The 26,649-nt window shown below is 37.2% G+C and overlaps 1 protein-coding gene across 1 annotated transcript in view; it reads left to right on the top strand.

Annotated features, from left to right (window-relative positions):
• Positions 1-1,709: 1,709 nt before the first annotated feature.
• SDHAF3 (succinate dehydrogenase complex assembly factor 3) overlaps positions 1,710-26,649 on the top strand; it is a 68,605-nt gene continuing 43,665 nt past the window's right edge. Inside the window, exon 1 of the mRNA XM_077856828.1 lies at positions 1,710-1,972. Coding sequence (XP_077712954.1) covers positions 1,799-1,972 — 174 coding nt within the window. The 5' untranslated portion in view covers positions 1,710-1,798. The remainder of the gene's footprint in view (positions 1,973-26,649) is intronic.

The raw sequence follows: 26,649 nt of genomic DNA, 5'->3' as shown, positions 1-26,649 counted from the left end.
TAAGCAAGAAGACAAAATTTGTGTTTTATAGGAAAATGTAGCTTAGAGGGGGCTTTCGGGAGTTCTTGGCATGGTGATGTAATTTCAAATATGGTCTCCAGGGAGCGTCTTAGGGGGGATCTGAAGCAGTGAGCTGGGTGAAAGGAAGGTGTTAGACAAGAAGATATATATGAGGCAGAGCATTCCAGTTACAGGGAACAGCCAGCACACGGGCCTTCAGTTGGGAGTATGCCCGGTATCTGGCCCCTGGGAGAATGCCAGTATCATCCAAAGATGACCAGTGTGGCCAACTAGGGAGAGGGCAGTAGGAGAAAATTTAGAGAGCTAAGAAGTGGAGAGACTTCTGGTTTTCCTGAAGGATTTTGTTGAGCAGAGGAGCAACATGATCTAACTTACAGTTTAGGTGGATCATGACCTACGTTCATCACGGCCCAAGGCAGAGACACAAGAAGCTACAGTAATGTTAGGAGGCGTTGCCTGGAGAGAGAGGGATGGTTGCGTTTGAGGGCACGGTAAGAAATGGTCCAGTTCTGCATACATTTTGCTGGTGGAGCCATCAGCATTTGCTGAAGGACCAAAGGTGTGGTGGGAAAGCAGAGGCCAAGTGGCTGCCAGCTTTAGAAAGCAGTCACACTCTCGCTCTCACCTTTGCAAAAGGTGGAGATTTTTTTTTAAATGTCCCGATTTTATGTTTTCAGCTCAGACTATTTAATCAGTATCTCCAGAATCATGGCCCTGGAAACGACACGTTTAAGATGTTTCTAGAGGAGGCTGGGTGGCTCAGTGGGCTAGGCCTCCGGCTCTGGATTTCAGCTTCTGGATTTCAGCTTACGGCGTGACCTCAGGGTCGTGAAATCAAGCTCCGGGGTGTGCTCTGTGCTCAAGGGGAGTCTGCTTGAGATTCTTTATCCCTCTCCCTCTGCCCCTCCCCCTGCCCTCCCTCTCTCTCTCTCAAATAAATCTTAAAAAAATAAATAAATGTGGGATCCCCGGGGTGGCCCAGCGGTTTAGCGCCGCCTGCAGCCCAGGGTGTGATCCTGGAGACCCGGGATCGAGTCCCACATCGGGCTCCCTGCATGGAGCCTGCTTCTCGCTCTGCCTGTGTCTCTGCCTCTCTCTCTCTCTCTCTCTGTGTCTCTCATGAATAAATAAAATCTTAAAAAATAAATGTTGCTCTAGGATTCTTCTGCAGCCAACTTGACTTGAGCTAATGACACCTGCTGGCTGGCTCAGGGCTGAGTTAAGTGAAAGAGGCTGCACCTTCAGGGTACAAATTAGGGACACAGCACGACGCAAAGTATGTAGCGGGTAGCAGGCTGCTGAAGGCAGGGATGGACCCTAGTCCCACTCTGAGAACACAGCAACGCTGAAGAACGCTCGGAGTGGGTGGAGCCAACCATGGCAGGCTTCCTGGAGGAGCCCGATTTTGATGAAAGCTTTCGCAGCCTTCATCAGGAAAGAAGGGTAGGAGGAACGGGAGAGGCCACGCGGTGTGGCTGAGGCGCGACACGAGCTGGGTTGCCGCTGCCGGGGCCAAGGCGGGCCTTAACGGTGCGGCCGCGCGCGCCTCTCCGCCAGGGCCACGCCCCCTCCGGACCAGAGCCCGCCCATTTCCCCGTCAGTCACAGCAGCGGGGTTTCCGGAAGGTCCTGATTTGAGAGCGGACCAAACCGGATGAAGGTCGCGCGCCCTCCTCCGCCCGGCTTCCGGTGGGCCGACCCCCGGCTTCGGAGGGCGGCAGGGGGTGCGCCCCGCGTCTGTGCGCCTGCGTGGTGCTGGGCCGTCCGCGCGCGCCGCTATGCCGGCCGGGCACGTCTCGCGGGTCCGGGCCCTGTATCGGCGCATCTTGCTGCTGCACCGGGCTCTGCCCCCAGACCTCAAAACCCTTGGCGACCTGTACGTGAAGGACGAATTTAGGAGACATAAGACCGTGGGTTCTGACGAGGCCCAGCGTTTCCTGCGGGAATGGGAGGCAAGTGAATGCCCCAGACCCTCAGAGGTGTCCCGGGGTGTCCCTGTGGGAGACCCCTGTGCCCGCTGGTTGCCCCGGGCGCCCCGCAGCATCGCACAGCCGCAGCCTGTTGGTGTGAACCTGGGAGCCCTTCCCAGAGTTACGACCCGTGCCTGCGTGTTGCCCCGCCGGTTCCGGGCTGCAGCTGGTGACATCGGGGTGACCTCGGCGGCTCCGGGACGGTCCATCCTCTGGAGCTCCTGCGCGTGCGAGGCGGGAGGGGAGGGATGGGGATGGGGATGGGGATGGGAGGTCACAAAGTTGAGGAAGTCCCGTCCACCAGCTTTTTGCCCCCTCGTAGCGAACGCTCATTCACGAATTACTGGTTTTCTCATTACCCAGTTTTCAGACTTGAGGGTTGTTTCCATAACTGCCGCTTTTTTACATTTCCGTGCTCTTTTTTTTTTTTAACATTTTATTGATTGATTGATTGATTGATTGAGAGAGAGGGGGGCAGAGGGAGAAGCAGGCTCCATGCAGGGAGCCCGACGTGGGACTCGATCCCGAGTCTCCAGGGTCTGGTTGGAAGGCGGCGCTAAACGGCTGAGCCCCCCGGGCTGCCCTCTTTCTTGGTCTTAATAATGTTCTCAGTTGACTGAGATATCAGATACAACGGCAAGCGGTGGAAGGGAAAAATGCTCAGACTTAAGTCAGATGAAAGTTGATTTTTCCCGGGTCTCAAGTTCCGGTACTCGGTTACATTGCCCTGTCTCCTTGCACATTTAAATCTCAGACACAGGCATTAGATTTTAGCCCTTTGACGACCCCCTCTCCTTTTTTTTTTTTTTTTTTGAGTGACGGGAAAAGGTATTTAGAGTATTTCGTGGGATTGGAGGCCTAGCAGAATTGCTCTTCGCTATGATTTGCAAATATCAAGAAATTAATGGAATTGGAAATTAGAGGGACATCTCAGGTGTTTGAAAGCATGAAGCAGTGTCGGTAAAAGAACAGAGGTAAGCGATGCTTGGAAAGCCTAAAAAGTTGGTTTAGACCAATGTCTTTTTTTCTTTTTAATTATATAGGTTATGGTTAGGATGAACACAGGCCTTTTTCACTGAATCTCAGAATTCTTGATTGTAGCTTGCAAGAGTGTTGTTTAGGACAATCGTGAAATTTAGAACTTTATTTTATTTTTTAAATTTTATTTATTTATGATAGTCACAGAGAGAGAGAGAGAGAGAGAGAGAGAGAGAGGCAGAGACACAGGAGGAGGGAGAAGCAGGCTCCATGCACCGGGAGCCCAACGTGGGATTCGATCCCGGGTCTCCAGGATCGCGCCCTGGGCCAAAGGCAGGCGCTAAACCGCTGCGCCACCCAGGGATCCCAATTTAGAACTTTAAAACCATGACTTAGCGGTAATCAGCTTGCATGGAGCTAGGGAAGTTGAATTTTACATGCAAATTGCTTTCTTTTAATATGGTAACTTGGTCTTAGAGCTGAAAGAATTGGGTTCATATTCAGAGTCTGGAATTTATTAAATGTCACATCACTTAATTTATCTTAGTTTTATCTGTGAAATAATAATATTAGTTAGCTGCCATTTAATAGCACTTTGTGAATAGCTAATAGCAGTGAATCTGTAAGAAGTTAGGGCATTTAAGTGACATGTTTTAAGCCAGGTCGGTTTGTGGCAGGACAGGAAGGAAGTCTAGCTCTGTTTGAGAAGAAATAGGGCACTTTGAGAGTTCCTAAAGTCTAAGAACTTGGAAGCTTTTTAGCACAAGAGTAGAAACAGAATCAATTGGAGAGAGAGATGCAACGAAAAAAAACAAACAACCGGGTTGTTGATTGACCTACACAACTTGGTATCTGGAATTCAGCTTTTTTTTTCTTTTTTTAAATTAATTTAAAACTTACAGAAGAGTTACTCAGACAGGAACTGAGTCCCTCCTCCCATACATCCTACATGCAGTTCCGCATATGTTAATAACATTGTACATAACCATGGTGCAGTTATCAAAAATAAGAAATTGACATAAAAAGAAATTAACGTTGCTACAGTGATGTTAACTGAGGCTTTATTGACATTTTGTCAGTGTATCTGCTAATGTTCTTACTCAGCTGCAGGATCCAATCCAGGATCTCATATTGCATTTATTTAGTCATCCTGTCTCCTAATTTTCTCTAGTCTATGATAGTTCTCAATCTTTTCTTATCTTTCATGTGTTTGACACTTTTTTTTGAAAAGTATTGGTAAATTACTTTGTAGATTGTCTGTCAATTTGGGTTTATCTGATTTTTTTTTCCTCCTGATTAGACTGATGTGCATTAGTGAGAGGGATACCAACAAAGGTGGTGAGTTTTTCTAAACCTGTCCTATAAGAAGGCACATGATGTCAACATGACTTACTGATGGTGATGTTAATTGTGATCACTTAGTTAAGGTGATGTCTGCCAAGTTTCTCCACTGTAAAGTTACTGTTTGCCATTGTGAAATTAGTGTATATTTTGGGGAGATATTCTGAAGCTATACAGATACTCTGTTTCTCCTTAAATTTTGCCAACTATTTTGGAACATCATTGATTTTGCTCTTATTCATTGTGTTTTCATGGTGATTTCCTATTTCCTTCATTACTTTTGAATTTATTTATTGGAATGTTTCTGTAGGTAAGCCTTTTCCCTTCTTCCCTATTATCGATCTAACATTTCTACTTATTTTTTAGAATGGAGAAAAGTGTATTCCATGGGGCTAGAGCCCTGGTAATTAATGAGTTAGCAGCTGGGTAAAATTTAGTTTAAACCTAGTAATCTAACTATTTGGATAAAATCATAATTCTCACAGTTGCAAGGCAGCTCAGTCTAAGCCTTGGAGTTGCAAGGTGTGGGTTGGGTTCTGCCAAGAGAGCTAGTTGCTCTTTTCCAAAGATGAAGGGTAGAGAAGATTTTAATAACTTGGAGGGGGAGAACAACTTGGTTAGGGCGGTGATACTGGAAAGTGATATCCTTCGGTCCTCTGGGCCTCCCCTACCCCACGTATTCTTCAAAACATCTAATTAATGATTATGTTATACCTGTTTCTACTAGTTATGGCATGGATTTCTGTTGTTTTGGTTAATGATGATTACATACTTGGCACACATGAATATTACTAGCTTGATGCTTATGTTTTTGTCAAGCTAATTGAGAGTAACACACTTGTGGACTTCCTGTGCTTTGTGGACTTTGGGTTTTGATATTCTCACACACTTCTAAAATTATGTATGAACTTGAATAGATTCTGAATTTGTTTTACTTTAAGGGGCAAACTTAGGTATGGGAACCACTGGGGAAAAGAGAAGGGAAAGATCAAACATCATAGAGGCCCCAGCATTAGGAGGAAAGGTCTCTGTTCCTTTCATTTGTAATCATGGAAAACTGTTGCAAATGATAAAGGGAATTCAGCTGGGGAAGTTTCTGTTCAAGGACCACTTAGGGGAAAGTCAGAAGAAAGTATTTCATTTTAGGGATAAAAATGCATATGCTTGTTTACAGAGTAAATACTGAATTTATATAATATCTTACGGAAGAGAAAAAAAACGTAGGTTCAGAAAGAGATGTTGGCAGTATGTTAGGGAGAATGTTTGATATCTCATTGGTGAAATATTGTAGTCTTAAGTCTTTTAGGAGGCAACTGTTAGAAGTGGAATTGGGGCTGGATATATCAATGGTCTTATGATGTTTTTAAAGTCCTAACTGCTCAGTTTTGAAGAATAGCTGATTTAGGTAGTACTTTCCATTTTTTTTCTCTGCCTGCCCAATTGTGGAGAGAACTTCTTATCACTTATTTTCTGGAAAATTAGAATGTGTTGAAGATTAAATAGCAAGTAAGACATTTGTGATAGAATGTGAGATGAAGGGTAAAAAACAGTTCTCAAGAGCCACTCTGAAGAGACTCTTTGTGTTTAGTTTTTCCTTTTCTGCCCCATTTGTTTATGTCTACTGCTTTCCTGGTTTCTTTTGTTTTTTCTTAAGGAGCTGTTTCTCTCTGTTGGGTGATGTTTATAGTAGAACTTGTTTCTGGAAAAAGTGAAACGGCTTACAAATTCTGTAAATAGTTATTGATCACCTATTGTTGCCAGCGAAGTGCTAGGCATTGTGAGATACAAAAAAGAATGATAATTGTATTTTACTTTCATGGTGTCGGAAATTTAGTAGCATATGTTAGATAATTATAATACAGTATGAAAGTGTGTCTGTTAAATGTGATGGGAGCAGATAGGGAATGGAGAAATTGAGGGCCACATACAATGTCTGAGTTGGGCCTTGAGCAAGTCAAAATTACCATGTTAAGAACAAGACTTTGTAGAAAGAGGGACTAACCTATGCAGAGGAATTGAATTAAGAAACAGTATGACTTTTTTCCAGGATCTGCAATGATGTGTTTAAAATTTAATATCTTAAATGAGAGATTAAGAAGAGAAAGTTACAGAGGTATTCTGCTAAGGATTTTAGGTTTTTATTTGGAATTACTGGAAGATTTTAAGCAGTGGTGAAATGATTCGAGTTATATTCTAGGAAGGTCACTTTAGCAGCAATACAAAGGAATGATTGAAGAATGCTTCAGATTGAAGGTAGGGAGAACTCCTAGGAGGGATGTAGGAATCCCTAATATATATGTGCCTGAACCAAGACAGGTGTTGAGAATGCAAAGTATGGATGTGTGTGTTATCCTTTATAAGGTAGACTGAGACTTGACTTGGGGACCCATAGAGGATTGATAAAAGGGGAGGAAATAGAATGGATAACTCTCAGGTTTAAGAACATCATACCAGTAACCAGACTAGGTATATAGAAGGAGCAGGTGGAGAATGAGTGCAGTATGGTACATTCTGGTGGGACAGTCAAGTGGAGATAAAAGGTAAGGCTTAATGTAGAAACCATAGTCTCATAGTCAGAAGAGAGATTGTGGCTGGAAATAAAGAATTGGAATTCCTTAACTATAGTTGGTTCAAAGGTGTGGCTGAAAGTGCCCAGGTTGGGTAAAATGTGGGGGAAGGAAGATAGATCACTAACATTTAGGAATTAAGAGAGTGAAGGTAGAAGTACAATGCTGGAACTGTTCTTTTCTTCTGTATTTGGTTGGTTCTTTCTTTCTTTCTTTTCTTTTTTTTTTTCTTTTTTTTTTTTTGTATTTGGTTGTTTCTAGCTACTTCTGAAAAGGAACATTCTTTTGTCCTTCTTGTGTTTAATTCTTTGTATGATGGTCTAGACATAATATGTAACATTTGATTTATTTTGTTTTGCTGTATTTGAGAAGAGGAAGTGCTTCACATTTCATGTAACCATCCATTTATAACTCACATGGGATATCTTTGTCTTATTTACGACTTTGAAGTAGATCATCAGATAAAAAATGTATGATTAACTTGCCTGTCACCTATATTTAAAGTTTCCTTAACTTAGGATAATTAGGCTTGGATGGGTATTTTGCAGTTTTTATAATTGTATGCCTTTCTTACCTAATTTGGGGGCCTCATTTTGTTGCTTTTGAACATTCTGATTTGTAGTTTGTATTTTAGCTTGCATTAGAAAAGGAATGAATTACCTCTCTGTTTAGTAGATGGATCGGATATGTTGAGCAATGTATCCACCAAGTATGAGGGAGTAATTTGTTAACCTCTCATTTGTACTGTTTATGCAGAAAGGTTACTCAATGTAGTGTTTTTGTGATGGTTTATTGGATGGTGTGTATGTTTTCTACATTAAGCTTTACCTTTTAAAATTTTTTTAGCAATATTGTGGTCCTTATCTAATGGTTGAAAAAAGGATAAAGGAGAGGAGATGAAACTATCATTGGAACATAAAACATTTTTTTTTTCTATTTCTGAAGCATTTGGCTTTTTAGTGATGCTTTTAAGGTATTTTTATTTAGGAATATTTAACTTTTGATATCATGAGATGTGTTATAACAATGCTTGTGTTATAAATAACAAAAGGTATTTTTAAAATACTAATTTGATCAATATTGTGTATATTGATGTTGTTACTGAAACATAGAGATCTATTTCTTTTATTTAAATGATTTAAAATTTATTTAAACTTACAGACTTTAAATAATGGTGATAGTATAATAATATGCTAATGATTATAGTTTTAAAATAGATCTCTACACTCAGTGCGGGGCTTGAACTCACAACCCTAGGATCGAGAGTCATGTGTTCTACTGACTGAGCCAACCAGGTGCCCCCTAAAAAATAAATAAATAAATAAATAAATAAAAACCAGTTCTGCACATGTATATTTATACATAACACAGTCTTAAAAATTTGAAATAAGTTTTTGCATAGAATTTAAGATAAAAAAAGAATTTAAGAAGATAAAGGATTGTATATGCATAGTTTTACTATTTTTTGAAATATATTTTACAGTTGCTTAATAAAAACAAATGTCTGAAATATTACATAGAGTATTAGAATTGAAAGGCAGCTTCAAATTGCTATAGTAAATGCTTTTTTCAGTTAATGTACTTAAAAAATCAATATCTGCTTAAAAAATTAGTGTGGGAGGGCTTATAGTAAAGAGTAATATTTCTGTTCCATATTCTATGTTTCAAATATCTTGTGAATTTTGGTTATCTGTCCCTATTTATAAGTAAAGCAGTAAGAAACAGAACTTTGCCTAAGATAGGCTTGTTGATTGGAAAATTACTCTTAGGCATAGAGTTTCCATTATCGCCCTTAGATTTGCTTCTCATTCCTGATTTCCTTATCTATCTGGTGTTTGTGTTCAGTTGGTTCTGGCACTTGGGCTTTATCTTCAGCTATATTCTCTCTTTTTTTGTTCTAAGCTGTCGCTCCCTGTATGTGCACTTTCTATGAGTTCACTCTTCTACCTGCTTTCTGTCTTGAGAAATTCACTGAAATCTCTTGACTGCCAATGGCTCCATCCTTGTTCTTTTAATCATTATAGATTACTCCTTTTAAAAATTCTTTACTATCAGTTTAAAGGCATTTTGAGAGCGGAGGATATAAAAAATATGCTCCTATGATTTTACCAGCCTGTCGTCTTAAGCTGGAACCCCAGTTCTGTCATGTTAAAGAGAAAGTAACAGATTTATAGCAGTAAAATGATTTGTTTAGTATCACACAGCTAGCTACATAGGACAAAAATCTTGTGTTCTTACCTCATGAAATTAATTGTTTCAAAAACATATTAAAATTTTGCAGTATAAAATGGTTATCAATATTTTTCTTTTGAATTTTGCTTGTTTGCTTGCTACAATTTATTTGTATATTTGCTTCTCCATTTTTTGTATTTTTCCTAAGGGAAAGAGAAGCTTCTTACTCATGTTTTTATTCTCTGTACCTCTAGCATAATAAACCAATGTTTAGTTATTATTTAAATAATGACCTTTTTTTAAGTTTATTAGCCCAAGATGCTATTGCCAGACATTTTTTTCTCAAGAATTTTCATCAGCAATAAAATGAGAATGGAAGTTGATGTTACGTAACTGTTAAACTTTTGTTATAGTCTGGCACATAAGTTTTCTGGGTAATTTTTGAAAGATTTATTTAGGCCTCAGTGGTCTCAGTAGAAAAAGTAATGTTTTATCCTTGAATATAGGGATGAACCGATAAGTTCTCTTTTACTTCTAAGATACGGTTATATTAGATGAGTTAAAACTATATCAAATGGCTTAACTTATTTTAAACTTTCCGTTGCTAATCCTGATTTTTCTCTTTAATCTTTTCTGTTAGTTTTAGGGTAATATGTTTTAATAGTAATAGAATGGGTAAAAAAAATACATTTTATTTGTTTCTGTAATACAGTTACAATTAACATAAAATTAATAACTCCTGATTTTTTTAAAAGTTAAAAAGGCAAATGGAATATATTTTGAATTAATGTGATATATAATTAATAGAATGAATATAAAAAGCTTATTAGCTTGGATAGGGAAAACACAGCTTTAATAAAAGAATGGGCAAAAGGGACTCTATCTAGTAAGAGACCATTCTACGATTTATTTACAAGGATGTTAATTGTACTGCATGTATATGGTAATAATGACAAATCTAACAGTGTAGATATCCAGTGATGGCAAGAATGAAATAATCAGGAATCAAGAATGAAATGATAGATAGCCATATGATGAGTGTGTTAGTATGAAGCTAGAAATAGTGTTTCAGAAGAATTAATGACTGGGAAAACTGTTCATGTTATAATTAAATGTAAATAGTGTTTATCTTTGGGTTAGATATGATAAAGCGTGATTGTAATTTTCTTCCTTGAATCACCTATTTTCCAGATTCTCTGCAAAGATCAGGGCTACCTTAGTAATTATAAGAAAAGCCAATAAATGTTATTTAAAAAAATGCAGTTGGATATACTCAATTATTTTTGTTACCAGTCTCATGTTATAAAGCACTGAGGTGAACACATTAAAAGAGTCAAATACCAGCACCTTATAAATATATTTCCTAATTTTGGCCTCTAAAATTTTGTAGGTTAAACTTAAACTTCTTCATATTTAATGAATAATGTCAGCTATATATTTTATGATTTATTTCTAAGTTCTGTAAATGAAATGAAAATCTAAACATGTATTCAGCATTGTAAATGGCCACTGAAGTAAGAAATAGAAGATATCCAGATTGGAAAGAAAGAAATCAAACTGTCTTTATTCACAGACAATATGATTATCTATGCAGAAAATCTGATGGAATCTACAAAAAAATTTGGAATTAGTTTATCAAAGTTGCATGATACATGATCAGCATACAAAAATTAACTATTTTTATATACTAGCAATGCAAATTTGGAAATTAAAATTTAAAAATATTGCTTACCATCAAAAATATTAAATACTCAGGGATGATGCAAAGGATGTACAAACCTGTAAACTGAAAACTATGAAGCATTGCTGAAAAAAAGATATATGTATACTCAAAATTAAACTTTATCTAGTTATTCTTTTACCTAACCACTAGAAGACCTATTTTAGAATTTTTGGTGCTATAATCCAAGATCAGAAAAGAATCATCAGGGCCATTTGTATAAGTTGTTTTAAACAACATGAAGAATCTTCTCTTGCTTAATTTCCTAGAGATGTACTTAAATATTCATCGATTCTCCACTAAGTTAATTTGATCAAAATTAAATTGCTACTTAATAACTTAAAAATCTATAGTATTTTTCGCATTTTTTAGGTATTGTAGGAGTTGTATCAGCCTGACAGATGGGACTGGGAGGGAGATTGGTTAACTATTGGTTTGTCTTCTGGTAGGTCAGAGAAAATGGAAGACAGGCAAACAGGTTGACTTGGTGGCTTGGAAGCCAGTAGGTTTAGGAAAAAGATTCCTGATAGGTATGTGCCACCCAACATTGTGATTATAATTCCTAGTAATTGATCTTGTAGGTCTGGAATTGAACTTTATATACCACTATACCGATATACCCAGAGATGATCAGATGTTGGCATCAGACTACACTAACTAAATTTATAAATAATGAAGTATAGGCCAGAATATTCATTTCTATGAGGAGGAGAGTGGGAACTGGTGAAGGGGGCTCTTCTCTTCCAGGAGTCAGAATATTTATATCTAGATCCTGGGAACTCTTTTTCAGATGTGTCTCAATTCAGAATTTTTTTTTTTTTTTAATTTTTAGAAAGGTAATAAGGAGTATGACTGAATTTTAAGAAACACCCCAGTGGAATCTGGGGTGGTACCCTGTAATCAAATAACATTAATATTTCCATAGTAAATTTGACTTTTAATATTAAGTGGAGTAAATAAACGATTCATATCCATTTAGATCAGAATTTCTTGCCAAATAAGTTCTGAAAAAGCTTTTGTTTGTTGAAACTTTCTTGACTTCAGAACTGTAGGTAAGGGATTGTGGACCTCTGTTAAGCTTTCTCGGAAATGGAATTAGTGTTTAGAAGGTTGCTTAGTAAACATGGAATTAAAATAATGGGAAGTGGGGGGCACCTGGGTGGCTCAGTGGTTGAACATCTGCCGTTGGCTTAGGTTGTGATTCCAGGGTTCTGGGATTGAGTCAGGCATCAGACTCCCCACAGGGAGGCTGCTTCTCCCTCTACCTATGTCTCTGCTTCTCTCTCTGTGTCTCTCATGAATAAATAAATAAAATCTTAAATAATAATGGAAAGTGAGAGATTTTTCATCAGGCCTCACTGTATCTACAGTAGAAAACATCATGGGTTCTACTGTTTCACTGCCCTTTTTCTCCTGGGCAGTGCTGAACACGTATTAGTAAGTTTGCCGACTCTTAACAGTTTATTACTTTCATTGTAAACATTTTCTGTTAAACCATTATTGCTATTAACATGTTAATAGATTAAGCTACCAAATTATCATCTGGGCCTGAGAGAATTCAGATACTTCCCATGGTGTGTTGATTTAATTAGCTTGATTCCTAAGGGAGTATCATATTTCTCTTATTTACAAGTTTTTGCTCTTCTCCTAAGTCACTAGAACTTGGAAGCATTTCCAAAATAAACTGCATTTTGACTTCTATGCTCTCACTCAAATATTTATGTTTTATTTGAATAGATTTTATTTTTTATTTTATTTTTTGAAGATTTTATTTCTTTATGAGAGACACAGAGAGAGGCAGAGACATAGGCAGAGAGAGAAGCAGGCTTCATGCAGGGATGCCGGACTTTAGGATCACGCCCTGGGCTAAAGGCAGGCACTCAACCGCTGAGCCACTAGGCATCTCTTTTTCTTTCTTTCTTTCTTTCTTCTTCTTCTTCTTCTTCTTCTTCTTTTTTTTTTTTAAGATTTTATTTATTTATTCATGATAGACAGAGAGAGGGAGAGAGAGGCAGAGCGGAGACACAGGAGGAGGAAGAAGCAGGCTTCATGCTGGGAGCCTGATGTGGGACCCAGGATCGTGCTCTGGGCCAAAGGCAGGCGCTAAACCACTGAGCCACCCAGGGATCCCCTATGAATAGATTTTAAATGCCTATACCCACATGGTGTATTTTTCTTTAAAAAAAAATACCATCATTATAAACAAATGAAAAATTGCAGAATGTTGCTAATTTTATGTAAGTAGCAAAGGTTTCTGGACTTTGGTGCAGTGACTCTTTGTTTAAGGTGAAGAGGTCTACAGTTTGTTTAAAAACTATTCCATTGAATAAAAGAATACATACATTTCTTATAATAAAAACTTTCCCCCTTCCAAACTAAAGTGTCAGTAGATGGCATGGCAAATGCACATGTACGTATAACAGCATCAGCATGTAGCGTTAAGGGGTCTAGCTTCACGGCACACATTCTAAACCATGACTCTTCCAAAAGGCATCTTGTTCACTGCCTCACACTTCCCAGCATGGGCCTCGATAGTTTGTGTGTTACTTATTCATTTTATAAGCAATGGATATATACAATTAATAACTTGGGATTTCTAGCCAATAACCCTATAACCCTAGTTAGCACCACTTATAAAAAATGTCATGAGCATCTTTAGATGCCTTTCCAAGACCAAGAGCAAGGTGCACAGAGTGAGAAAACTAATTTAAAAATACTTGGAAATATGTATAACTTTCTTATAGTGTCTGAGTGCTCTGAAACCCTTCACTACTTCATTCATGGTAAATCACTTAATATTTCTAGGATGTTTTTAGAAACTGCAGTATGATTATATTCTAGTTTTGTGATTAAATCTAATGAGGGCAGAGACACCTCAAAGACGTTTATAACCATGTTTTCTGTACTCTGAAATTCATGTGGAGATAGATATTCAGTTTTGCTATCCTCCTCTCTTCCCCAAACACTTTCCTCTCCTCCTCTCACCTTCTTCACCTTCTTCCTCGTCCTTTTTTTTTCTTTTTTTAGACAACAAGCTATCTCCTTTGTACCATCAAATTTTCCCACACTAGCTAAATTCTTTTTCTATTTATTTTTTAGCTTCACTGTCTTATTGTGAAGCTGCTTTTTTGGCTATCAGATTACTCCACATCTGTTTGGTCTTCAGTGGACATGCTGGGGTTTTTGGATTTGATATTAGGGTGGAACTCTGAGTAGAACAGGAAGAATTTAGCCAGTGATGACCATTTGGGGGCATTAGGATCTTTCCCTCTTCCCTTAGTTGGTCCAAAAAATCTCTATACTTGAATCATTAAATTTGGATTTCCTTTTCCCAGAGATTATCTTCTACATCTCAGAGCACTTGGAACACTGCAAAGGAGAAACAAAATAAAAACTGCAATGCCGATTGGGATATCTGATCTTTTCTTCTTCTGTACTTCTGGCTTATATAAAGAAGGCAAAACAGACTCTTTGCTCTTTGGTTTCTTGGGTCACCTTTAGCCATATTGACTATGGTTTGCTAGTCTCTGCATGTAATTTTAAAGAAGAATTTGGTAGTTTATTACTAGGATAGTTAGAAAAGTATATATTTAAGAACTATTTAAAATATACATTTCTTTTTTTTTTAAAAAATACATTTCTATGCCATTTTCAGCTATTGTATTTAATCTGTTAGTTTCACCTTCTAGATTTGTCAAGCTTTTGGGAAAAACATTGTAATAATAGAAGTTTCTGAAGCTTGATACTTTATAACTACTTTTGTATTTTGTACTATATTTTTGAAAAGTTGTTTATAAATTGATTTCTTTTGAAATTTAACTATATTTTAAGTATACTGGCAAACTTACTATTAAAGGGATTTCTTTTGTGAATCCTTTGTGAAGTGAATAATCAGCCCGTAATTTGTTTCTTTGTGTAAACCTGCATTTGCATACATCAGATTTGTTTTAAATAGGGTATGTCTACAAATGTCGATGTCGTGTGTCTAAAAAGAATAAAATTTAATTTCTGTTTGATGTGAAGAACAAATTTAGATTTGGCACTTTTGATGAGAGAGACATACCAGATCATTTTAGTTCTATTCTTTTCAACTGAATGCTATCAAATGTGCTCCACACCCTAAATTAAGGAGGTAGCAAGTGTTCATATATTAAGATTGAACTATAGTATAATTTTAAGCTATATTTTCTTAAATAGTAGCAGGGCTAGTTTGAAGTTATCCGAAGTTTGAAAAGTTATTTAGTAGTTTTTTTTCTTCCCTAAAAGCAAACTGGATCCCAAATCCTAATGATTTGTTTTTCTTTTTGTTTTATCTTTGTAATTATAGAAGTGTATGTTGCTTTTAATTATAATATGTTTATTAACTTTCTACTTAGTGTAGTTTGATTCCCAGCAGTTTATTGCTCTACTCAATACTTGGAAGACTAATGATAATTCATCCTCCTTTTATGGATACTGAGATGCTTTTAACCGGAATTAACCATAAACAACTATTTAGCCTGTAATATGGCATAAATATGGTATATTTAAAATGAAAACATAAAATGTAATTGCTGTTGTGCTATTACAGTTAGAACTGCACTGAGGTTGAATAGACTTTTCTGCAGGGCTACCTAGGAGCCTAACTACTAGTATATTGTTTCTCTGGGAAAGTATATACAAATCAAAGCTGAGAGCATTGGAGACTTGGCCCCGTCTTTCAAATCCTCTTCACTGCCTACTGGATAGTCCAGCAAAGGAGAATCCTGTCATGATTGCACATGGGTACTGTTGGATCCCTTGGAAAGTAAAGCCTTTCCTTGATAAATGAGGAGAGGGAGTCAGTGGGTTAGGGAACCTTTGGAAAGGTCATAGGATTTAGGAGAAACCCCTTCTTCTTCTTCTTCCTCCCCCTCCTCCTCCTCCCCCTTCTTCCTCCTCCTTCTCCCCCTCCTCCTCCCCCTCCTCCTCCTCCCCCTCCTCCTCCTCCTTCTCCTCCTCCTCCTCCTCCTCCTTCTTCTTCTTCTTCCTCCTCCTCCTCCTCCTCCTCCTTCTTCTTCTTTTTTTTTTTTTTTTTTAAAGATTTTATTTATTTACTCATGAGAGACAGAGAGAGAGAGGCAGAGACACAGGCAGAGGGAGAAGGAGGCTCCGTGCAGGGAGCCCATGCGGGACCGGGACTCCAGGATCACACCCTGGGCCAAAGGCAGGCACTAAACCGCTGAGCCACCCAGGGATCCCAGAAACACCTCTTCTAATGTAAATGGGGCTAGCCATTTGTTTTTCCTTGGTCTTTACAAACTGAGAGTGTTGACGGATAATCTAGAGGACATTATTAAGGTCAGAAACTGGAAAGAAAGCAAAGAATCAGAAGAGAGGTTTCATCATATTCAAGGTGGGACATGGAGAAATTGTTCCAAATGTGGGATGAATTTTGTGATGATGTTGGTCACACTATGCCAGGGAGGAGAGACAGAAGCAGCCCACCACCTAAGTTGATTTCATTCAGTGTTCATTCATTCATTCAGTGCCTGTTATTTTTCAGTCAATTCAGAGGCTAATACATGGTCAGTATCCTTAAGTTTATTAAGTCCACTACAAGTCTGTATAAGATAATATGAGACTCGGTGTACCTTAAAGAATAGTGGTTGAGACTGTTGGTCTTTTGGCAGTAAACAATGGGTAGTAGGAGTCCAGTGGGAGGAAAACTTCTCTTTAACCAATTGAATTTATGATTAGGCAGTTTTCTACTCGTGTATCTGCCTTGTCACTTGACTTCCTTCATATTGATCCATTCTGCCAGGTTTTGAAGATCTTTTTATCTTTGAGATTCTTTCAAAAATATAGTTATCTCTATGAGAGATTCCATTAGTAACACTTTAATGATTATTGACATTGGCTAACATCCAGTCCCTTACCCTGTGACCTTGGATAATTTGATTAACCATGCCAAGCCTGTTTCTTCATCAGTAAAATGGGAATACCTGCAGTAGTTACCTCTAAGGTTAAGGAGGCCATAAGGTAATATATTCATAACAGTTGCTTGGTACCATAGTACTCAATAAATGCTAGCTATTTTACCTCTAGTGAAGAGTAAGAAGGAGATTAAAGGAAGGAGGCGGGCAGCCCGGGTGGTTCAGCGGTTTAGCACCGCCTTTGGCCCAGGGCCTGATCCTGGATACCTGGGATTGAGTCCCATGTTGGACTTCCTGCATGGAGCCTGCTTCTCCCTCTGCCTGTGTCTCTGCCTCTCTCTCTCTCTCTATGTCTCTCATGAATAAATAAATAAAATCTTCAAAAAAGAAAAAAAAAGAAGGAGGCAAGATTTCCAGGGAAGAGTTTTGTGGGTGCTGAAAACAAATTTTGTGATTTCATTATTTCTAATTCTTCTCTCTCTCTCTCTCTCTCTTTTTTTAAAAGATTTTATTTATTTATTCATAAAAGACAGAGATTGAGAGAGAGAGAGAGGCAGAGAGAAAAGCAGGCTCCATGCAGGGAGCCTGATGTGGGAGCTGATCCCGGGACCCTAGGATCATGCCCTAGGCCGACTAAACCACTGAGCCACCCAGGGATTCCCCTCTTCCTTTTCTCTTATCTTCTGTATCCTTTTACCATATCAGAGCCCTGACTTACTGTCTCCATTCTCATTATCGCTAGGTGTTTGTAGTAATTTCATAAATAATCTTGCCTTTAGTCTCTTTTAATTGCCAGTTTATAAAAAAAAAAACTTTGACATTATTGCCTCTATCGAAAATCATCACTATTTTCCCACTGACCACTCTTTAACCTACAGCTTAAAACCATACAAAATCTGACTCGAATATATTTTTCCTACTTTCTATCTCAATATTCTCTGCCATGTATCCTATGTTCTGGTTCTGTTTGACTGAGTGGTGTTCTCTGAATGTGGCCATAAGTTGTTTTGGCTTTTACTATTCATGTGGCCTAACTAGTTTCCTTTTTCTGTATGGCCAAAGCCTAAATTTTCATTCATAGCAGCTCCAGTACTTGCCTATCAACTCTTTCTTAATTAATTCTTCTAATAAAAAGCCAACGTCTATCTTCTAATTTCCTAAAACAGTATTTTTTGGGTCTTTTTTTTTTTTTTTTGGTACTTCATGCTTTCAGCATTATATAGTTATTTGTGTACATCATTTTGGCACTAGTAGATGGTATGTTCCTTGAGGACGAAAATTATGTTTTACCTATCTTTGTGTACTTTAAAGCTCCTGGACAGTATTTTGCTTATAATAAATGCTTGGTAAATCTTATTTTCCCCCCCAAAGAAAGAAAAAAAAAAAAAAAAAACGTGTGATTATATTTCAGATGAAGACCAAACATGCTAATGCCCATGGTTAGTTTAAAAAGTTAACCAAGGGATCCCTGGGTGGCTCAGAGGTTTAGCGCCTGCCTTAGGCCCAGGGTGTGATCCTGGAGTCCCAGGATCGAGTCTCACATCAGGCTCCCTGCATGGAGCCTGCTTCTACCTCTGGCTGTATCTCTGCTTCTCTCTCTCTCTCTCTCTGTATCTCTCATGAATAAATAAATAAAATCTTTAAAAGAAAAAAAGTTAACAATCATTTGAATGTGTGAACTGTAGTCTTTATAAAGATTAATAGTTTAAACAAAGGCTTTTACTGTGATATGAGAAGTTTTAAATTTATTTCATAAGTATATAAGAATTCAGTGTTTTTTTTTTTAATTTTATTAATTTATTCATGAGACACACACACACACACACACACACACATACACACACAGAGGCAGAGACACAGGCAGAGGGAGAAGCAGGCTCCATGCAGGGAGCCCGACGTGGGACTCTATCCCCGGTTTCCAGGATCACGCCCTGGGCTGCAGGCGGCGCTAAACCGCTGCACCACCAGGGCTGCCCAGAATTCAGTGTTATATTTCATAAGGTACTAGGCTTATTCCAAGTACTCTATGTTTTTATCTAGATATATTCATAAGTCATTAGGCATATGAATGTATGAATAGCTGGTTCAGTTTTTTATTTTTATTTTTTGCTATAGCTGTTTTTTTTTTTTCTATAGCTGTTGATAAACTTTTGGTCTTTATAAAATTTATATTTGACATCTGTGGTTCCTAATTAGGATAAGTTAAAATAACTTTATATTTCTGTTTCCTTTTCCATTGAAGATACTCTTTTAAGTGCCTAAATGGAGAAGAGATAAGGAATGCATATTTAAGGAATTTAAGATCATGAACTGGGATAGACCTAGGAAAGCCATAACTGCTGAGTCTTGGAAACTGAGAAGTTGAAAGTCATGCAGTTTCCTTAAGCTGCAATGAACAAACACCATCTTCTTTCAGAAGAGAGGAGCTAAGCGTTCCTGTGCACAATTATTGTCATCAAATTCTTCTAAGAATATATATCTAGCTTATAACTGGATTCTAATATTGGGAAACAATATAAGAGGTTTCTCAAGGTACTGCCATTTTTTTGTATAAGTGTAATTTCAAAAATTTCCACATGATGGCAGAAAATCCTTATAGCTGGAAAGACTATTGACTGAAAAATTCAGAAAAGTTGGTTTCAATTTTATCTGAAATAGTATTTATCTATTCATATTACAGCTAGTAACTTTCATGTTTGTATGTCGGCTACAGATCTGTTGCCATTTTAAGTTTTCACTAATTTTAAAGTGGCATTTTTTTCTATTGTATACAGTTTTAATCTATTTTTGAAGGTTTCATGGGTTTCCCTTGAATAATGTTTAAAATAATTGTTTTGGTAAATGTCTTTTTTTTTTATTATTAGCTTAGGGGAAATTTAGTATGGTTGTTTACTGTTTATAAACGTATGAAGCCTGATATGTGGACTTGTATTTGACTTTATTTTAGAAATTAAGGAGTTGATGCAATATACATTCTTTTATGTTAATTTGCTTAGAGTTTTGAATGGCTGTTTCATGCTTCCTGCTCTTTACTGTTTTCTCTGTCATTGTCAGATCTTCTCTGAAATCACCCTTGTCTTAATTTAAGGAATTCATGCATTCTGTAAATATATATTAATTGTTTACTACATTTCATATACCACTGTAGACAGATGATAATTCATAGTGGTAAAAAAATTTCACCAGATATACTCTTGTTTTCTGGAGTTCACTATCTTGCAAGGTAGATAGCTACCCAGATACATTGTTGTGTTTGAGTTAATGTTTGTGATTCTTACTAAAGCAGTATACTTTTAATAAAATTTTAAATACCATGTTTTGTGTAAGTACAGGAGGTTAACTGTAAAATTATGAGTTATTCAAATGATGGCCTGAGAAAGATCAAAATAAGGTGTGGAAATTTTGTGGAGACTTAAATAGGCCAATTATTTTCTTTGTTTTGAACACTAGATTATCTAGTTTAAAAAAAGGGGAATAACATGACATTTTTTTTTTTTTTTACCTGTAGCTAGTAACATTCTGGCCTTTTTCAAGTTGCAAGTGTTTTATCTTATATATTATCTGTATAATTTGTCAAAACTGGGACACTTGGGAATAAAGCACTAAAAATTAACAACATACGTAAAATGTATATTTATTGACTTAAAAATTTGGCTTATATTGATAGACCTATAAAATAGCTCTTATTGAAAACTTTCCAAAAATAAGTTTTCAGAATATAAAAATTACATAAGTCTGTTTACTTTAGCACAAACCCCCTCCACAGTGATTATATGAACAATACAGAAAGAACATAAATAGGATGTTTATGTCAGGACATATTAATATTAGTCCTTTCTTTATAGCTGTATCTGTGATACTGTATCACTTTTTTCCTGAAGAATATAGTTTTAGCAATATGGTTTTATTTAAAGTTTTCCCTTAAAATTGCTTGCTTCAAGCCTTTTAGAGTTATATTTTATGATAACGTTAACATATTTCACTTGTTGACTTAATTGAGAAAACCACCTTTCTGTGGGTGATGAGATATCAAAGGAACTGAAGGTAAATTCTGCTCAATGGAGGATATTTTCAAATCAACATCTTTTAGCTTTTATTTTATTTTTATTTTTTTTTAATTTTTATTTATTTATGATAGTGAGAGAGAGAGAGAGAGAGAGAGAGAGAGAGGCAGAGACACAGGCAGAGGGAGAAGCAAGCTCCATGCACCTGGAGCCTGACGTGGGATTCGATCCCGGGTCTCCAGGATCGCGCCCTGGGCCAAAGGCAGGCGCCAAACCGCTGCGCCACCCAGGGATCCCTTGGCTTTTAAATGTATCAGTATTTAAGCCCAAATATTTTAACAGGTACTAGTTTTTAGTTTCCTTTTTTTTTTTTTTTAATTTTTATTTATTTATGATAGTCACAGAGAGAGAGAGAGAGAGAGGCAGAGACACAGGCAGAGGGAGAAGCAGGCTCCGTGCACCGGGAGCCCGACGTGGGATTCGATCCCGGGTCTCCAGGATCGCACCCTGGCCCAAAGGCAGGCGCTAAACCGCTGCACCACCCAGGAATCCCTAGTTTTTAGTTTCCATTTAGGGTAGTTTTCTTTGACAAATACATGAGACAGAACTTCTCAGATAAGTTGTCTTTATGATAATTTGAATGTTTTACCAAATTGAGATGCTCTAAAATCCTAGGACTTTTCAATTTTTATCCATTTTAGTATGAATATAAATATATCCAATTGTAAATAGCTCCTTTAAAAGATTGCTGCTAGAAATTGAGATAGATATGTAACGATAGAATTTCAGAATTAAATCTTGTATACATTTTGTGCTCTTAACATTTAATTTGTTTCTCATTTTAGTAACAGTAAATTTCAGTCTTCCTGCTTACAAGTTTTGTTTTTTTAAAAAGCCATTTGTTGAAAGTTTTAAAAGCATAAGCTTTTTGCTTGTCTCCTATGTTAAGAATTCCAACGGATTTGAAAAAAAAATGCAACCAAAATTTAAAGACTCGTTTGCAAAAGAAGTTCAGTATTGTTATAGAACACTTGGGTTGATTTACAAATTAGTTTTTTTTAAAGCTCCAGTAGTTTTTAAATCTATAGATAGGCAGCGCAGAGAGGAAGTTCATAGAACCATGCTGAAGTGTTTGATTTAATGTTAGCCTTGTCACAAAATTTTTGGATTAGTCTTACTGTGTAAACTACGGATTTTTAAAAATGTCAATTTTGACAACAGATTCTATTTTGATTAGAATATCACAGTTTGGGCATACTTATAAATTGTATATGCACTACAATTAATGTCAAGTACATTGCTTCTCTAAGGAGGGTCTCTAAATTTAATAAAACTGTTTCTTTGGCACTCCACCAAAATGTATATTCATATTATCACTTAAATAATGTAAAAATAATGTTGAACTTTTCTTTTTTTGCAGAATTTGCAGTAGCGCTGACAATAATGTCACATATTTCATCTTTAATCTTTTTTTTTTTTTTTTTTTTAATTTATGATAGTCACACAGAGAGAGAGAGAGGCAGAGACACAGGCAGAGGGAGGAGCAGGCTCCACGCACCGGGAGCCCGACGTGGGATTCGATCCCGGGTCTCCAGGATCGTGCCCTGAGCCAAAGGCAGGCGCCAAACCGCTGCGCCACCCAGGGATCCCACATATTTCATCTTTAAGAGAGTTAATTGTGTTCTACTCTAGACTAGAAAGTTACAAGTTTAGAAGCTCTGTGTCTGAGTGCACTTGCTTATCACTCAGGCCTTGCATGCTGTCTTCAAGAAGAACATATTGGTTACGCCAATCAGGAAAGGGTTACGTAAGACACATGGGTTATTTATAGTCATCCTCTAGGATGACCACTTATTAATTTGAGAGCTTGTCTTTTTTTCATCTTTTACTCTACTAGACTAGACCGGCCAAAGTTGGAAGTACAAAATGAAGGTATGCCAGTACCAGTCCAGCTATCTTAATGCAATTGTTAATAATTTGGTCCTGGATTTTTTCACTTTTTACCAATTTTAAACTGGATGAAATGTGAAAACTGGTAATAAACCAGGATGATCCTCTATCAGTCAGAATGTGTGGTGGTTATATTTTTATCCCTTTAATGTTTATTTGGTAGACAAATGGTATACTATAGTTTTAGGAATAAAATATTGAATTTAGTCAAGATTTTTTAGTTTTTGACCCTGGCCACTGATTTGCCCTATCACCTTTGTCATGTTTCATAGTTTAGTTCTTTGATTTCTCCATCTTCCAAATAAAAAGAATATTTGCTTTAGATCTGTTTTGCTAGAAAGTATTATGTGAACAGATAAGACCTGGCAAGACATTCGGATCTTAAGAAATCTAAACCTAAAAGAATTAATGGCCACATAAGGTGAAATTTTAGGGCTGCCAACAATAGCACTCCTAAGAAATAGCAATTGAAAGTGTTCCACTAACCTTAAGGTCTTAAATCCAGACCTTGCTGCTGGGGGCATAGCTATAACTCATTGGATGACAGAGAAGTTGCTGTGGTGCTTTGCTGGCACCTGCTAGCCATCTGCCATTTCGATCTTGCCAGAAATGAGCACCCAAGCTGTGTACACAGAGATGTCTCACTACACAGGGGAGCTGTTGGCTACTGATTGATTGGCCACTGGGTATTACATGAGCTAAGTGTTCTGGAGGAACGCTCCTGGAGGAAGCCTGAGGAGGCAAAGCCCTTTAGTCCTACGGTGTCTTTCCTGTGCTCTTTACTGACAAAGCTGAACACTGTGCCAGCTGGCAAAAGAAAAATATTTAAAGGGCTTAGGCCCATTTCACAGAGCAGTCTTTGGGTGAATTTGGATCTATAAATTTAATGATCGACACAAAACCTAACAGCTTCCTCATTTTACTCTGCTCTGGTAAATTACAGTTGCCATTCATCATGAAGTTTGTAATAGCTTCTTCCAGGTTTTTATTTTTTATTTTATTTTTTTATTTTTTTATGTTTTGGTCCTAGTTCTAGCTTTTGAATCTACTCAGTTTTGCATCAATATATCTTTCCTTTAAATTTAAAGTTGTCCATATTGTATTTTTAAGCTGCAACAAATTTAATTATGTATAATTTTAAAAACAGGTATTTTGACTTAATTACCAATTAATAGGTATCACTGTAGGTCATGCTGTCTTGCGTATTCTAATATGCCTGACACTGATGCCTAGAAGAACCTCACTTGAGCTGTGTCAGTCTGTGGAGACTAACTAGATTGATTGTGTGCTGTGTGTAGTGCTCTAAGTAACGCTTGCACTTGCCTCCCTTAGTACAGCATGACAGCAGTATCATACACAATGCAGTTGCTAAAACAAGAAAGTTGTGTTTCCTATGAAAATATTTTATGCAGTGCAAGTCTATTTGAAGATTTTATTTATTTATTTATGAGAGTCACAGACAGAGAGGCAGAGACATAGGTAGAGAGAGAAGCAGACTCCATGCAAGGAGCCCGACATGGGACTTGATCCTAGGACTCCACGATCACTCCCTGGGCCAAAGGCAGATGCTCAACTGCTGAGCCACCCAGGTGTCCCAATGTGCAAGTCTATTTCAGAGGAACTGCCAAACTATATTCCAGAGTGACCGACTATATCATTTTACGCACCTACCTGTAATATATAATTGACCAGTTTCTCTACATCCTTGCCAGCACTTACTGTCACTACTTTTTTTATCTAGTCATTTTGATAGCTCTGTATTGATATCTCATTGTGTTTTAATTTGCATTTTCTTAATGACTGATGATGGTGAACATCTTTGCATATGCTTATTTGCCATCTGTATGTTGTCTTTGAAACGTCTGTTCATGCCTTTTGCCCATTTTCTAATTAGATTTTTTTCTATTGAGTTTTGAGAATTCTTTAATAGGTATTCTAGATTTTAGGCTTTTGTCAGATATGTGGCTTACACAAATTTCTTCTCGACTGTAATTTGGTATTCATTCTCTTCACAGTTTTTTTCAGAGCAAAGGTTTTAAATTTTGAAGTCCAATTTATCATTTTTTCCTTTTATGGATCATATTTTTGGTGTCAAGTCAAAGAACTCCCATAAAGATTTGCTCTTATGTTTTTTTTCTTCCTTCCTGGAAGTTTTATATTTTTAACATTTAAATCAGTGTTCCACTTTGATTTAACGTATGCATACAGCATAAGGTTTAGCTCAAGGTTCATTTTTTTTAGCCTATGGATGTCTAATTGCTTCAGCACCATTTGTTAAAAAGACTATTTCTCTCCCATTGAATTGCTTTTGCACCTTGTTGAGAATAATCAATTAGGCATGTGAATGTGTTTCTCAGTTCTTCAATTTGTTCCATCGATCTGTGTGGCTGGTCCCTCCACCAAACTGTCTTGTTTGCTGTAACTATACAGTAAGTCCTAACATCAAGTAGAGTGATTCTTCACACTTTATTCTTCTTTTCCAAAATTGTTTTAAGACCTTTTTTTTTTTTTCCATATACATTTGAGGATAAGGTTGTCTGTGTCTACGAAAATCATTTCTGGGATTTGGGTAGGAATTGTGTTAAACTTGGGAGAGAATTGATATCTTGACTATGCTGAGCTGCTTCAGTCTTTATTTTTTAAATATTTATTTATTTATTTATGATAGACATAGAGAGAGAGAGAGGCAGAGACGCAGGAGGAGGGAGAAGCAGGCTCCATGCCAGGAGCCCGACGCGGGACTCGATCCTGGGACTCCAGGACTGTGCCCTGGGCCAAAGGCAGGCGCTAAACCACTGAGCCACCCAGGGATCCTCTGCTTCAGTCTTTAAATGAAATAAAATTATTCTATTCATTTTACTTTTTCCCTAGATTGATTCAGGTTCTCAGTAATTGTATTTCACGTGTTCAGTAGACACGTTGCTAGTGGCTGTGCTCTTGGATAGCATAGCTCTAGACTCCTGTACATGCTGCCCTTTTTCTGGAACATCTTCCTCCTATTTAGCTTGACCAACTTCTTGTCCTTTGAGAGTCAGTCTATATGGCACCTAGTTCCAGGCATCTTCTGTGCCTCATGTCTCATTTCTTAGTCCAAGCACTCTCATTGAACTATATTCATTTCTATTTATGGCAGTTATTCTCTTACTGCTTTTTATGATTACATTGTGTACTAATTACTTTTTTACTTTCTGTTTGATTACCAAATTATAAGCTGCTTTGAATCAGAAATTGTATGATTATCCTTGTATCTCTAGCACCTGACATTTAATGTGTACTCAATAAATAATTGGTGATACATTAACAGTAGTATCAAATCTAATTAATCTACTCATTTTCTAGAATTGTGGTCTCCATCCTTTTGGGGCATAAATTTATATATACTTACTATTTTATAAATTCTGAGTATATCTTATCATTAATTAGCTAATATCTGAAGCACAATATGCACTTAAGGCAAAATGTTCATCATTATCAATAGTGGATGTAAATTTGTATTTCAGATAGTATTAATGCTTTTGAAAATTTTAGGCTGAGTTTTTTAGACCTAATTATGTTACCATTTTTCAAAAAGTTAAGGCATATTTGTCACAACCAATGAAATTCATTCTTTATTCGTATTTGTTTAGTTTTTACCTAATGACCTTCTTCTGTTCCAGGATCCCATTTAGGAGACCACATTACATTTAGTTCTCATGTTTCCTTAGCCTTTTCTGGACTGGGAGTTTCTCAGACTTTCCCAGTTTTTGATGACCTTAACAATTTTGAGTAGTGCAAGTTGGGTATTTTGTAGAATGTCCTCCAACTGCAACTTGGCTGATATTTTCCTCATGAATAAACTGGGGTTATGAGTTTTGGGGAGGAAAACCACAAAAGTAAATTCTATTCTCATCACATATCAAGGGTACATTTTTGCCATTGTTTTTACTTCATTAATCTGGTCGATGTACTAGTAGTACATGTACTATTAGGATGATTTAATAGTAGTTGGAAAAGTGTTCTGTTATCTTCTTTGCTGGCACTGTGTTATTAATAT

This window comes from Canis aureus, chromosome 18 (assembly GCF_053574225.1).
Source record: "Canis aureus isolate CA01 chromosome 18, VMU_Caureus_v.1.0, whole genome shotgun sequence".
NCBI lineage: Eukaryota > Metazoa > Chordata > Mammalia > Carnivora > Canidae > Canis > Canis aureus.
Note: the sequence above shows the minus strand (reverse complement) of the source record. Positions and strands in the feature narration are given on the sequence as shown.